Genomic DNA, 13,491 nt, shown 5'->3' with positions numbered 1-13,491 from the left:
CCTCTCCTGTTGTCCTGGTTTCCAGTGGTTTGTGGAAGAGGATGTCTTCCTTAATTGACCCACCATAAACGTAACGGACATATACCAGGAGCTGTGCCAGGCCTGCCACGTCTGTTGACTCATCCAGCTGTAACGCATATAATTCACTGGCTTGTATGCGAAGGAGTAGTTGTTTTTCGAAACATCTCCTGTCATGTCATTGATGCATTGTGAAACAGTGTTGTTTGATGAAGACATTGTCTGTATAGTTTTTTGATATGCATTGTCCCAGCCATATCTGCGGCAGCAGGAAGAAGTAAGTCCTCCACAATAGTATGAGGCTTGCCTGTCCTAGCCACTCGGTAGCTCAGTGTCACGCCCTGGCCATAGAGAGGCTTTTATTCTCTATTTTGGTTAGGCCAGGGTGTGACTAGGGTGGGCATTCTATCTTCCTTTTTCTATGTATTTGTATGTCGTTGGTTTTGGCCGGGTATGGTTCTCAATCAGGGACAGCTGTCTGTCCCTTGTCTCTGATTGAGAACCATACTTAGGTAGCTCTTGCCCAACAAGGGTTTTGTGGGTAGTTGTTTTCTGTTTTGTGTATTGCACCTTGCAGAACTGTTCGTTTGTTGTTTTGTTCAAGTGTTCGTATTTATTAAACGTATTATGAATAGTTACCACGCTGCATCTTGGTCCTCTTCTCCTTCTCCCGACGACATTCGTTACAGAACTACCCACCACCAAAGGACCAATCAGCGTGTAATGGACTCCTGGACATGGGAGGAAATATTGGACGGCAACGGACCCTGAGCACAGCCGGGAGAGTAAGAGGAGCTGGAGGCAGCTAGAGCGGCGCGGCAACACTACGAGGAATTGGCTCGAGGTAACGTGCACGAGGGGCAGCCCCAGAACTTTTTTTGATTGGCGGGGGCACACGGGGAGATTGACGGAGTCAGGTAGGAGGCCTGAGCCAACTCCCCGTGCTTACCGTGGCGAGAGAGTGAACGGGCAGGCACCGTGTTATGCGGTGAAGCTCACGGTGTCCCCAGTGCGCACGCATAGCCCGGTGCGCTACATCGCGGCTCCTCGAATCGGCCGGGCTAGAGTGGGCATCGAGCCAGGAGGGATGATGCCAGCTCAGCGCATCTGGTCTCCAGTGAGTGTCCTTGGCCCGGGTTATACGGCACCAGACCTACGCACGGTGTCCCCGGTTCGCCAGCACAGCCCAGTGCGGCCTGTTCCAACTCTCCGCACTTGCCGGGCTACAGGGGGTATCCAGCCAGGACAGGTTGTGCAGGCTCGTTGCTCGAGACCTCCAGTGCACCTCTACGGCCCAGCGCATCCGGTGCCTCGGCCAAGGAGAGGGCCGCCTGTATGTCTCCCCTCCTGTCCGGAGCCGCCAGAGCCGCCCGTCTGTCCGGAGCCGCCAGAGCCGCCCTTCACTCCGGAGCCGCCAGAGTCGCCCTTCACTCCGGAGCCCCCAGAGTCGCCCTTCACTCCGGAGCCCCCAGAGTCGCCCTTCACTCCGGAGCCCCCAGAGTCGCCCTTCACTCCGGAGCCCCCAGAGTCGCCCTTCACTCCGGAGCCCCCAGAGTCGCCCTTCACTCCGGAGCCCCCAGAGTCGCCCTTCACTCCGGAGCCCCCAGAGTCGCCCTTCACTCCGGAGCCCCCAGAGTCGCCCTTCACTCCGGAGCCCCCAGAGTCGCCCTTCACTCCGGAGCCCCCAGAGTCGCCCTTCACTCCGGAGCCCCCAGAGTCGCCCTTCACTCCGGAGCCCCCAGAGTCGCCCTTCACTTCACTCCGGAGCCCCCAGAGTCGCCCTTCACTTCACTCCGGAGCCCCCAGAGTCGCCCTTCACTTCACTCCGGAGCCCCCAGAGTCGCCCTTCACTTCACTCCGGAGCCCCCAGAGTCGCCCTTCACTCCGGAGCCCCCAGAGTCGCCCTTCACTCCGGAGCCCCCAGAGTCGCCCTTCACTCCGGAGCCCCCAGAGTCGCCCTTCACTCCGGAGCCGCCAGAGTCGCCCTTCACTCCGGAGCCCCCAGAGTCGCCCTTCACTCCGGAGCCGCCAGAGTCGCCCTTCACTCCGGAGCCGCCAGAGTCGCCCTTCACTCCGGAGCCGCCAGAGTCGCCCTTCACTCCGGAGCCGCCAGAGTCGCCCTTCACTCCGGAGCCGCCAGAGTCGCCCTTCACTCCGGAGCCGCCAGAGTCGCAGCCCATCAGTCCAAAGGCACCCCTCAGTCCAGTGGCGTCCTCTACAAGGGTCTTCAGTCCGGGGCCCGCACCCGAGCCTCCGCCGTAAGGAAGGCCCACCAGGACCCTCCACTTTAAAGTCAGGTTTTGCGGCCGGAGTCCGCACTTTTTTTTGGGGGGGGGGGGTACTGTCACGCCCTGGCCATAGAGAGGCTTTTATTCTCTATTTTGGTTAGGCCAGGGTGTGAGTAGGGTGGGCATTCTATGTTCCTTTTTCTATGTTTTTGTATGTCGTTGGTTTTGGCCGGGTATGGTTCTCAATTAGGGACAGTCTGTCGTTGTCTCTGATTGAGAACTATACTTAGGTAGCTCTTGCCCAACAAGGGTTTTGTGGGTAGTTGTTTTGTGTATTGCACCTTGCAGAACTGTTCATTTGTTGTTTTTGTTCAAGTGTTGGTATTTATTAAACGTATTATGAATACTTACCACGCTGCACCTTGGTCCTCTTCTCCTTCTCCCGACGACATTCGTTACACTCAGCATCTAGCCCCTTCTTATTAATGGTATCTGTTGCTTTTACACATGTCTTACTTCTCTTTATTCTCGCTCAATAAACTCCTGTGGCTTATTTTTCAAATGGTCATGTTTTGTTTCTAAATGTCTGCGCAAGAGTGAAGGTTTACCGAGACAGAGTAACAGTTAATGTGATTGGATGTTAATTATTTGATTAGGCTAGTTGTATTTGACATTGTGTTATTATTTTGCTGAACACTAGATGGTTTCATTTCATTTTTGCCAGTGAAAGAAGGCTACTCAGGCGAGAAAGAAACATCACCCAAATGTATAGCCCCGTTGGAAAATATAAATGTACTGTTTGAAAATGTGAATCACATTTTTATTTGGCGTACCCCCCACGGCATTGCGCGTACCCCTGGGGGTACCCCAGTTTGGGAATACCTGCTTTAATTGATTAATCACCAGGTGATTCATATTTACTCAATCAAATACCAAAAGATCTGATTGTTGCTACTTTGTAACTGTAAACTTCATGCATGCAGTAATACATGCGTCTGGTTTGTGCAGTTGCAGGTAATTGGTTACCTGCAATTGGACGGATAGTTAGTATTTCATTGCAAAACAAGCAGATCTCATTTCAGACGGCACTTTGTTTCTGTGTCTTCCTGGGTATCATCACAAGTCTCTGACTTTGTTGATAGAAAGAGATACTGCTTGGTACAAAGTGTGAGTATCCTGCCTATTATCTAATCATAAAGGGGTTCACTCTGAAACTGATACACTTCAATCGATCCATAATCCCATTCCACAAAGGATTTCAGTGGCAGTAGTCGGTCGCAGTGTACTTCCTGTTTTATAATCATTGTAGGATACTTTCTGTGGGATCCTTTGGGTAATGGCCATGCTACCAAAGACAAAATTGTCAATGTCATCAGAATGAATTAGCTACTTGTCCTCAATTTAGGGTTAGGCCTGAGGTATAAAAACACAATTCTGGAGGGAATGCAATGTACTTCTGTCCTTTGTAGCATGTCCAGATAGTGACAACTGTCCCTTTCTTTCAGATTGTGGGAAGGCAGCGGGAGGAGTGGAGGATGAGGGGGAGGCAGACACGGGCTGGATTGAGGGTGCAGCCATCCTCCTGTCTGTCGTCTGTGTTGTCCTGGTGACAGCGTTCAATGACTGGAGTAAAGAGAAGCAGTTCCGCGGGCTGCAGAGCCGTATTGAACAGGAGCAGAAGTTCACGGTGGTCCGCGGAGGCCAAGTCATCCAGATCCACGTGGCTGAGATCGTAGTCGGCGATGTTGCACAAGTGAAATACGGTATGGTCCTGGTAGAAAAATGCTGTTCTGTGTTTATTTGTGTGTGTGTCCGTGTGCTAGCTTGCATACAGTATGTGTGTGTGCCCTAAAACCAAAGAGCAATCCTACTTTTTTCCTCTACTCTCTCTGAATCTGGGGTAAATGAGCTAACTCACACAGCTGAACAGTCTGGTGTATGTGTATGTTTTTCCAGGTGACCTTCTTCCTGCTGATGGTGTGCTAATCCAGGGAAATGATTTGAAAATCGATGAAAGCTCTCTAACCGGTGAATCTGACCATGTCAAGAAGACATTGGACAACGATCCCATGCTGCTGTCAGGTAATGATGATGAGCCTTCCTCTCTTCATATAATATGGCTGATGTCTAGTTACAAATCCAATATGGATCAGGCTGTATAACGCCCAGTGGTATCACTCCCCTTTCAAGCTAAAAGTACTTTAAAAAAAACTTATTAGTGAATGATATTGATTCTTGAAAAAATAACTTTATAAATGCCTCACGAGCTTTGTTCAACTGTTGTACCCCATCTAAAGCTAGTTTTACTACAATGTTTATCAACAACATAAAACAAACTCTGTATAGCCTTTAAACATGGTTAAAAATGTCATTTTGATATCCATGCTGTATCACATCCGACCGTGATTGGGAGTCCCATAGGGGCGGCGCACAATTGGCCCAGCATCGTCCGGGTTTAGCCGGGGAAGGCCGTCATTGTAAATAAGAATTTGTTCTTTAACTGACTTGCCTAGTTAAATAAAGGTTAAATAAAACAATAATAATATCATGGATGGTCAGTCCTTCCATTTCTTGTTCTATGAATTTGAGAGTGCTTACATTTATCCAGGCCCATCACTCAGCTTTTTAAAGAAACAGAGGCGGGGTGCCACTTTGTTATTGTTTTAATTAATGAGGGAGTTCTGTTAATTCCCCGGGCACGTCCCGGGTGAAGCGGGTTAGCGTTGATTGCATTTGTTTTGGAACTGAGTTGCCTCCCGGGCGTGAGCCAGGTGCCCTCGTTCTGGCCAACGGCGAAGTTGGCTCAAAACAAAGGTTACGTAGTTTGAAGCACGTGGAGTAATGTGTAGGATTCTGTGTTTTCAAATGCAAACATGATTGATTTTGATTAACAGGCTTTATCTGCCTTCTCAATGAAAAGTAGTTTGAAAATTCAAACATATATTTTCTGGTTTCTGAACGATGCATCATCCTGCCTTGTTGACAACAGATTACTGTTCCATTTGAGAAGGGCTCTTCTACCTCGCCGGTTTTGCATGTTCACGTCATGGGCCATAGCCCCATGCAATTCGCAACATATCATACGAAATGTATGACGTAGTAGACAATTGTGACCAATTTCGGGGACCCGTTTTGTCTCGTATTTGCCAAAGCAGCAGCTACTCTCCGTGAGCCCTACTTTCAAAACTACTGGCTGAAATGATACCTTTTGGAGCGTCACTTTAATCAAACTTCCTCATGGATTGTAGCTTGAAGGCTTGACTGCCACTGCACAACACGACCACATGGGTCTCCTTGTTTGTAGACTACTACTAAGAGATGATAATAGATTGAGGCACTTGTTTTTCTCCCTTGAAATACTGTAGTTGCTGTGGCACTAGCAGGCACCCGAAAAAAAAAGTGAATGAATGGGGATTTAGGTGACAGAATGGACCATTTGATTTCCCATCCCTACTCAAGTAGAGAATAACAACATTTACTACTCATGCCCTGTCTATCATGACCAAAAAAGCCTGGTATATATTATTGTTGTGGGAGAGGCTATAAGGACACAGCTGACTAGCCAAAACTTCAAACTGTCCCTTACCTTTACCCTAACCTTAACCAAACCCTTAGCCCTGACCCTAACACTTACCCTACCTCGTAACCCTAATCTTAAGAGCTCTTAGGAGTCAACAGCTACTTGAAACAGCACGCTCTCTATTCCTCCATAGATACTGTTAGGCCATACAAGTTTAATTACATATTTAATTACATATTTAACAGATGCCCCTCTTCACTTTTCTCAAACATGCAATAAAATTCAGAAAATGTACCATCCCATTTTAGTTGGAGAGATTCCATTGTTAAGGTTCCTGTGATCATGTGTGTCCCATGTCTGTCTTTTATTTCGTCAGGTACCCACGTCATGGAGGGTTCTGGGAAGATATTGATCACAGCAGTAGGTGTCAACTCCCAGACCGGCATCATTTACACACTACTTGGAGCCGAGGAAGACGAAGATGACGATGAGGACGAAAAGGCGGAGAAGGAAAGGAAAAAGAGGGAGAAAGAGGAGAAGAAGAAAGAGAATGAGAGGAAAAAGAAAGAGAAGAAAGAAAAGAAGGACAAGAAAGACAAACTGGACAAGAAAAGTATGTTGAACTGGATTGTTCTTTCATAGCCATCTGTCACTAAATGTGTCAAACAAACCGCTCACCTCTGTCCATTGTATTAACTGTTACGAATAGACCTACTTGCTTTTTATTGAGACTCGCCATAGGAGTAAACATAAAATGGAATTGTTTTGAGAAACTCTGTCCAACAGGTGTTGTAAGATATTCGATTATGCTATCATTTATCCCAGAAGGCATACACATGCTACATTGTGCCAGTGGCATGACATAAAGCTATCTGCTTCCATAGAGGTGATGGCAGACAAGGTTATTCTCCCTTTATTAACTGAAGTGGTCAATCAATCATTCAAGAGAGATAGTAAAATGACGTTTTTGGCTTTGGGTCATCTATTAAAATGCCTGAAAATGTTTAAGCTATCTTCAATGATAAGATGTCTGCCAATGGTGTGTGAGTGACATGCACATTCAATACTTCCACTCAGATGCTGGGCCAATGCTAAAAACACTATGAATAACAAAGTTCCCACTTTACACCACACTACACAAACAGTTTCTATAGCTGAATTGTGGTGCATGTTAATCACAGCATGTGGGAGCACTATAGAAGATGCAGATTTAAGATCTCAGTTGGTTAACATATCAGTTAACTGGCTGCAGTTGGGTCAGTTGGACCATGAACCTCTCTCCTGTCACACCCCGGCTAAAAACAGTTACTGCCTGTGAATTAAACAACCTGGTCCTTAGCTTCCTGCCAAGAGTGTTAGAGGAGCGTTGTGTTTAAGTCTGTAATCCCAGTATCATTGAACAGGGGATTGTCATAGTGAGGGAGTACACTATTCGGGAGTTGAGACAGGAATGCATGTCAGAGCATTTACACCTCTTAGTTTCCAATGCGATGTATAAGGGCTAGCCGTCAATAAAACTCACATCCAAGGGAACACATTACAACTAGAAGGGTTTTGCCACACTGCAAAAGTGAGAAGCTCTTTGCTGATGTGTAAATGGATACGTTTTTAAGTGCAGTTGTTTCTTTCTCTCCACAGATAAGAAAGATGAGAAAAACAAGAAAGGTAGGTTTGTTATTGTGTGTTATATCTATATTGAAGCTGCTAGTTTTTATTTGTGTGCACTTCACGAGCATGGTGTGTTTATATTGAGTACTGTATAGTTTGGTTTGTGTGTTTATATAGACTCTGTATGATCTGGTTTGCGTGAGGTGGGTAAAGTCTGAGCTAGGCCTCGCTGCCGGTGCGGCCCTGTGTTTCCCTGAGGGCATATGGTAATGTGTGTGTCCCTGTGGTTGGAGCAGCAGGTGCTCTTGACTCCGCTCATGGTGATTAGGACCAAGGAGATTACAGCTCTTAATCTCAGCAGCTGCTTTCCCCCTCTGCTTTTCTTCCTTTAGCTAACAACCTGTACTGTTTTCGGATCAGCACACTTAAACACTTACACCCACACGCTCACTCACACATTTGCCTGGATGAACAAGGTCCCTTTACTTCACTTACTAACGCGTTGAGTATTTTGGGTTCTAGTGCGTGTGTGTTTGTACATTTACAGAACGTGGGCATGTTTTGGGATGATGGCGGTTGGATTGGCTTGTAGAGAATCTCAGCCAAGAAAGAGCAATAATCCCCAGACTAGGATTAAAGACTGCGAGCCAAACACCATAGTGTCACTGCGGTGTATTACATAGAATAGCACCCCCTATCCGTTTCCATGCAGTATCAACAACCCCTGCCATCCAACTATGAATCCTTACACACCAATGTACTATTTTATTTCCCCCAATTAATTATTTGTTAATTGGATGCATCAACAATTCTTATTACAATTATTGTATTATGAGGTGCTCATGTTTGCTAATTTTTGACTTTTTTTCTAATGTATCTGGAAAAAATAAAGAGAGAACTGAAGGGAATTTTATTGTCACGGTCGTCATGAGAAGTAGACCAAGGTGCAGGGTGGTGAGCGCACATTTTCTTTTTATTTGATAATGTCGCAAACAAAAATAACAAAAACGACCGTGACGCTTACAAGGGCTATAGTACCCCTAACAAAGACAACTTCCCACAAAACCAACAGGGAAAAAGGCTGCCTAAGTATGATTCCCAATCAGAGACAACGATAGACAGCTGTCCCTGATTGAGAACCATACCCGGCCAAACACAAAGAAATAGAAAACATAGAAAATCATAACATAGAATGCCCAGCCCAAATCACACCCTGACCAAACCAAAATAGAGACATAAAAAGGCTCTCTAAGGTCAGGGCATGACAAGTTTGATACTGTAGAAGTAGATTTCTCCTGGTTTTTACTGCCTTATTTTATTCCTTACACTCAGGGAGTACAATTACTCAGGGAGTATAGTTACTCAAGGACTATTGTTAGTTACTCAGGGAGTATAGTTAGTTACTCAGAGAGTCTAATTATTCAGGTAGTATAGTTATTTACTCAGGGAGTGTAGTTGCTTAGGGTGTATAGTTAGTTACTCAGAGAGTATAGTTAGTTACTCTGGAATATATCCACTTCTGGAGTATAGTTAGTTACTAATGGAGTATAGTTAGTTACTCAGAGAGCATAGTTACACAGTGAGTATAGTTACAGAGTATAGTTATTCTGGGAGTATAGGTACACTCTTGTCATCTCTGAGGAAATTCATTTTGATGGGCCCATGTTGTGAATTAGATGTGAACGCGATGTTTCCCAAAATGTCTCTATTTCAACTTAATGTCATTTGAACCCATCCTCTCGTCTCCCTCAGGTAAGTCTAAGGGTGGTGCAGGCGTGGAGATGCAGCCCCTAAACAGTGACGATGGAGGAGAGGAGAAGAAGAAAGCCAACCTACCAAAGAAGGAAAAGTCTGTGCTCCAGGGGAAGTTGACCAAATTAGCGGTGCAGATCGGCAAAGCAGGTAAGACCATCACAAGGGAAGCCCTCTATTTCAACCAAGCAAAATTTGGAATTCTGAAAGTGCGTTTGATTTCCACAGCAGATTGTCTCAGTTTGTCATCATTAAAGATATTTTCCTCTTTCATTGTGTTCACTCCTATCCTTTCACCTGTCCAGGCCTGTTCATGTCGGGATTGACAGTAATCATCCTGATAACTCTGTTTATGGTGGACACCTTCTGGATCCAGGGCCTACCATGGGTCGCGGACTGCACACCCATCTACATACAGTTCTGTGTCAAGTTCTTCATCATAGGTGTAACTGTGCTAGTGGTGGCCGTGCCCGAAGGTCTCCCCTTGGCCGTCACCATCTCATTGGCCTACTCTGTCAAAGTAGGTATCACTACCATGTTAACACAGTATGTATAATTCAGACAGGAGTAATTAAGAAACCCATTGCCAGATCACAAATAATAGCCTCCTCTCTTCTTCAGAAAATGATGAAAGACAACAACCTGGTGAGGCACCTGGATGCCTGTGAAACCATGGGCAATGCCACAGCCATCTGCTCTGACAAAACGGGGACATTAACCATGAACAGGATGACCGTGGTCCAGGCTTATCTGGGAGACAGGCACTACAGGGTGGTTCCTGAGCCTGACCTCATCCCAGGCAAAGTCTTGGACCTGCTCATTATGGGCATCGGAGTCAACTGTGCTTACACTTCCAAGATCATGGTAAGTGAAAATATTTCACTCTGTTGAGATTTTCAACTCTGGCAAACAGAACACAAAAAGATCTGCAATAAAGCTATTTTCTTGGCAATCTTTTATTGACATCTGTTTAAATACATTGAGTGCCAGGTCAGGGATTTCAAGACAGAGCCAAATCCTCTTGAGATCTGGGTACTTAGACTTTCATTTCGATCATGCATTGATATCAATGGGAAATGTTTGTAAAGAATTTAATTTATGTTAGTTGATTTGAAGTTTGGAACTGACCTTAATGTGTAAATGGTTTGTCTCAGTCTCCTGAGAAGGAGGGCGGGCTGCCGCGCCAAGTGGGCAACAAGACTGAATGTGCCTTGCTGGGCTTTGCCTTGGATCTGAGACGGGACTATATGACCATCCGCAATGAGGTGCCAGAGGAGAAGCTCTTCAAGGTCTACACCTTCAACTCAGTCAGGAAGTCCATGAGCACGGTGCTAAAGAACGCAGATGGGAGCTACCGCATGTTCAGCAAAGGAGCATCAGAGATCCTCCTGAAGAAGTAGGCCGGGACTTTCTGTTTTTCCCTTTCGTGCAAATTAACTTGCTCAGTATTATTTGTCAGAAATATTAGAAACCTAATTGAAATATAAACTTAATATAAATATAAACCTAATATATACAGTATATAAATATAAACCTAATATATACAGTATATAAACCTAATATATACAGTATATAAACCTAATATATACAGTATATAAACCTAATAGAAATATAAACCTAATATATACAGTATATAAACCTAATAGAATTATAAACCTAATATATACAGTATATAAATATAAACCTAATATATAAGGTATATAAACTTAATATAAACCTAAAATAAATTCCCTCTTTATCACAACACAGGTGTTGTAAGATCATGACAGCCAATGGGGAGGCTAAGGTCTTTAAGTCCAGGGACAGAGATGATGTGGTGAAGAAGGTGATCGAGCCCATGGCCTCCGAGGGCCTCAGGACCATCTGCCTGGCCTACAGGGACTTCCCCCCTGCCGACGGCGAGCCCGACTGGGAAAACGAAACTGACATCCTCACCGGCCTCACCTGTTTGTGTGTGGTGGGCATCGAGGACCCCGTACGGCCAGAGGTAAAAGGGCCATTGGAGCCCAAACAAAATGTCCTTGTTGCAAAGGTCTAATTAATTGAAGAAGGTAAATGTTTGTGTTGCTATAACCCTCAACAGTGTACATGTATAATCACCCTAAAAAGGAAAGCAGGTGTTTGTGAGTGTGTCTCTGGGGTGTTGAATTATAAGCAAAACACACATTTCCATAATCTGAAGAGAAAAAATGGACAGTAAGGTATTCTTCTTCCACCTTAGGTCCCTGATGCCATTAAGAGGTGTCAGCGTGCTGGCATCACGGTGCGCATGGTCACAGGGGACAACATCAACACGGCTCGGGCCATTGCTAGCAAGTGTGGTATACTGCAGCCCGGAGATGACTTCCTCTGTATAGACGGCAAAGAGTTCAACCGACGAATTAGAAATGAACTGGGAGAGGTAATATTCCTCTCACAAAATAGAACTGTTTCTGTAAAAAAAAATGGGATGATAGAGTAACCCAAGGAATGTCTACTTCCAGATTGAGCAGGAGCGCATTGATAAGATTTGGCCTAAACTCCGTGTGCTTGCAAGATCCTCACCCACTGATAAACATACCTTAGTGAAAGGTATGTTTGTGTTTTTTTTTCTTCTATTCATCACTATGTTTGGAAAGTTACAGATACATTTTTAGGTCTCACATATTATTTAAAGGGATGATGCTTGCCTCTGTTCACAGGTATAATGGATAGTACTGTACAAGAACCAAGACAAGTTGTTGCTGTAACAGGAGATGGTACTAATGACGGCCCTGCCTTGAAGAAAGCTGATGTTGGATTTGCCATGGTATTATTATACTCCAAGATCTGGCACATGTTATGTCCCATCAATATTATATGAGTAGGTTCTCTCTCTCATTCAACAAGATGGATACTTTTGGTGCTGTGACTAATACGCTGTGACATGATGTTCCCACAGGGCATTGCAGGCACGGATGTGGCCAAAGAGGCCTCAGACATCATCCTGACAGATGACAACTTCAGCAGCATCGTCAAGGCGGTGATGTGGGGACGGAACGTCTACGATAGCATCTCAAAGTTTCTCCAGTTCCAGCTGACGGTTAATGTGGTGGCTGTCATTGTGGCCTTCACTGGAGCTTGCATCACACAGGTGAGACACTGTATTTCTGCCATGTCCATTCTTCCCATCTTGCCTTTCTGCTTGTAAAGTTGAGGCACAGACAGAGTCTAACTGCCTATAGGGAGTTTTTATTATCTACTCTACAAGTTACAACTGTCTTTGAAAAGTGGAGAGCTATACATAACTCAAACTACATCTCCCCTCAGGACTCTCCTCTCAAAGCTGTCCAGATGCTGTGGGTGAACCTGATCATGGACACCTTTGCCTCGCTGGCCCTGGCCACTGAGCCCCCAACTGAGTCTCTCCTGCTGAGGAAGCCGTACGGCCGCAACAAGCCCCTCATCTCTCGAACCATGATGAAGAACATCCTGGGCCACGCTGTCTACCAGCTCACCATCATCTTCACTCTGCTGTTCGCCGGTGAGTACCCCCTGGGGGTCAATTCAATTAGTCATGGACATTGACATTAAAGTTCTTGTATTTTTTTCCCCTCTTTCCCTCCAACTTTGTTCTTGATAAAGTTATGAAAGCAAATGTATTGTATTGAGAGGGGGTCAAATACTTATTTACCTCATTAAAATGCAAATCAATTTATAACATTTTAGATTTTTTTGTTATTATTCTGTCTCTCACTGTTCAAATAAACCTACCATTAAAATTATAGACTGATCATTTCTTTGTCAGTGGGCAAACGTACAAAATCATCTGGGGATCAAATACTTTTCCCTCTCACTGTATGTTTCCACCACAGGGGAGCAGATGTTCGACATTGACAGTGGGAGGTACGCGCCACTCCACGCCCCTCCCTCAGAACATTACACAATTGTCTTCAACACCTTCGTCATGATGCAACTCTTCAATGAGATCAACGCCCGCAAGATCCATGGCGAGCGCAACGTCTTTGACGGCATCTTCAAAAACATGATCTTCTGCTCCATTGTGTTCGGAACGTTCGTCATCCAGGTGAGCAGCATTCAGATCTATACAGGAAATTCACACAGGGGATTTCATATTTGGAAAGAAATAACATTGCTCTCCAATCACCCTGTGTTTTGTCATCCAGATTGTGATAGTGCAGTTTGGAGGGAAACCTTTCAGCTGTGTGTGCCTCACCATCGACCAATGGCTCTGGTGTGTCTTCTTGGGCTTTGGATGTCTACTGTGGGGCCAGGTGAGCTTATTGCTGGTTTCTAATGTCCTTCAAAGTCCCTGTGATCTACATGCCTGTTATTAAATGACAAAAAAAAGTTTTGTCACAAATTAGTTCAACATTTTGAGTTTGT

General features: G+C 45.3%; 1 protein-coding gene across 2 annotated transcripts in view; it reads left to right on the top strand.

Annotated features, from left to right (window-relative positions):
- The window catches only part of atp2b1b (ATPase plasma membrane Ca2+ transporting 1b), a 49,781-nt gene that overhangs the window by 33,716 nt on the left and 2,574 nt on the right, over positions 1–13,491 (top strand). For both annotated transcript variants that reach the window (XM_031833124.1, XM_020492312.2), the window contains 16 exons: positions 3,752–4,009; positions 4,203–4,328; positions 6,143–6,379; positions 7,405–7,431; positions 9,127–9,276; positions 9,432–9,646; positions 9,748–9,990; positions 10,281–10,522; positions 10,876–11,113; positions 11,348–11,527; positions 11,610–11,697; positions 11,808–11,914; positions 12,047–12,238; positions 12,415–12,628; positions 12,960–13,171; positions 13,272–13,379. In XM_031833124.1, coding sequence (XP_031688984.1) covers positions 3,752–4,009; positions 4,203–4,328; positions 6,143–6,379; positions 7,405–7,431; positions 9,127–9,276; positions 9,432–9,646; positions 9,748–9,990; positions 10,281–10,522; positions 10,876–11,113; positions 11,348–11,527; positions 11,610–11,697; positions 11,808–11,914; positions 12,047–12,238; positions 12,415–12,628; positions 12,960–13,171; positions 13,272–13,379 — 2,837 coding nt within the window. The remainder of the gene's footprint in view (positions 1–3,751; positions 4,010–4,202; positions 4,329–6,142; positions 6,380–7,404; positions 7,432–9,126; positions 9,277–9,431; positions 9,647–9,747; positions 9,991–10,280; positions 10,523–10,875; positions 11,114–11,347; positions 11,528–11,609; positions 11,698–11,807; positions 11,915–12,046; positions 12,239–12,414; positions 12,629–12,959; positions 13,172–13,271; positions 13,380–13,491) is intronic.

Source organism: Oncorhynchus kisutch, linkage group LG10, assembly GCF_002021735.2.
Source record: "Oncorhynchus kisutch isolate 150728-3 linkage group LG10, Okis_V2, whole genome shotgun sequence".
NCBI classification, from domain to species: Eukaryota; Metazoa; Chordata; class Actinopteri; order Salmoniformes; family Salmonidae; genus Oncorhynchus; species Oncorhynchus kisutch.
Note: the sequence above shows the minus strand (reverse complement) of the source record. Positions and strands in the feature narration are given on the sequence as shown.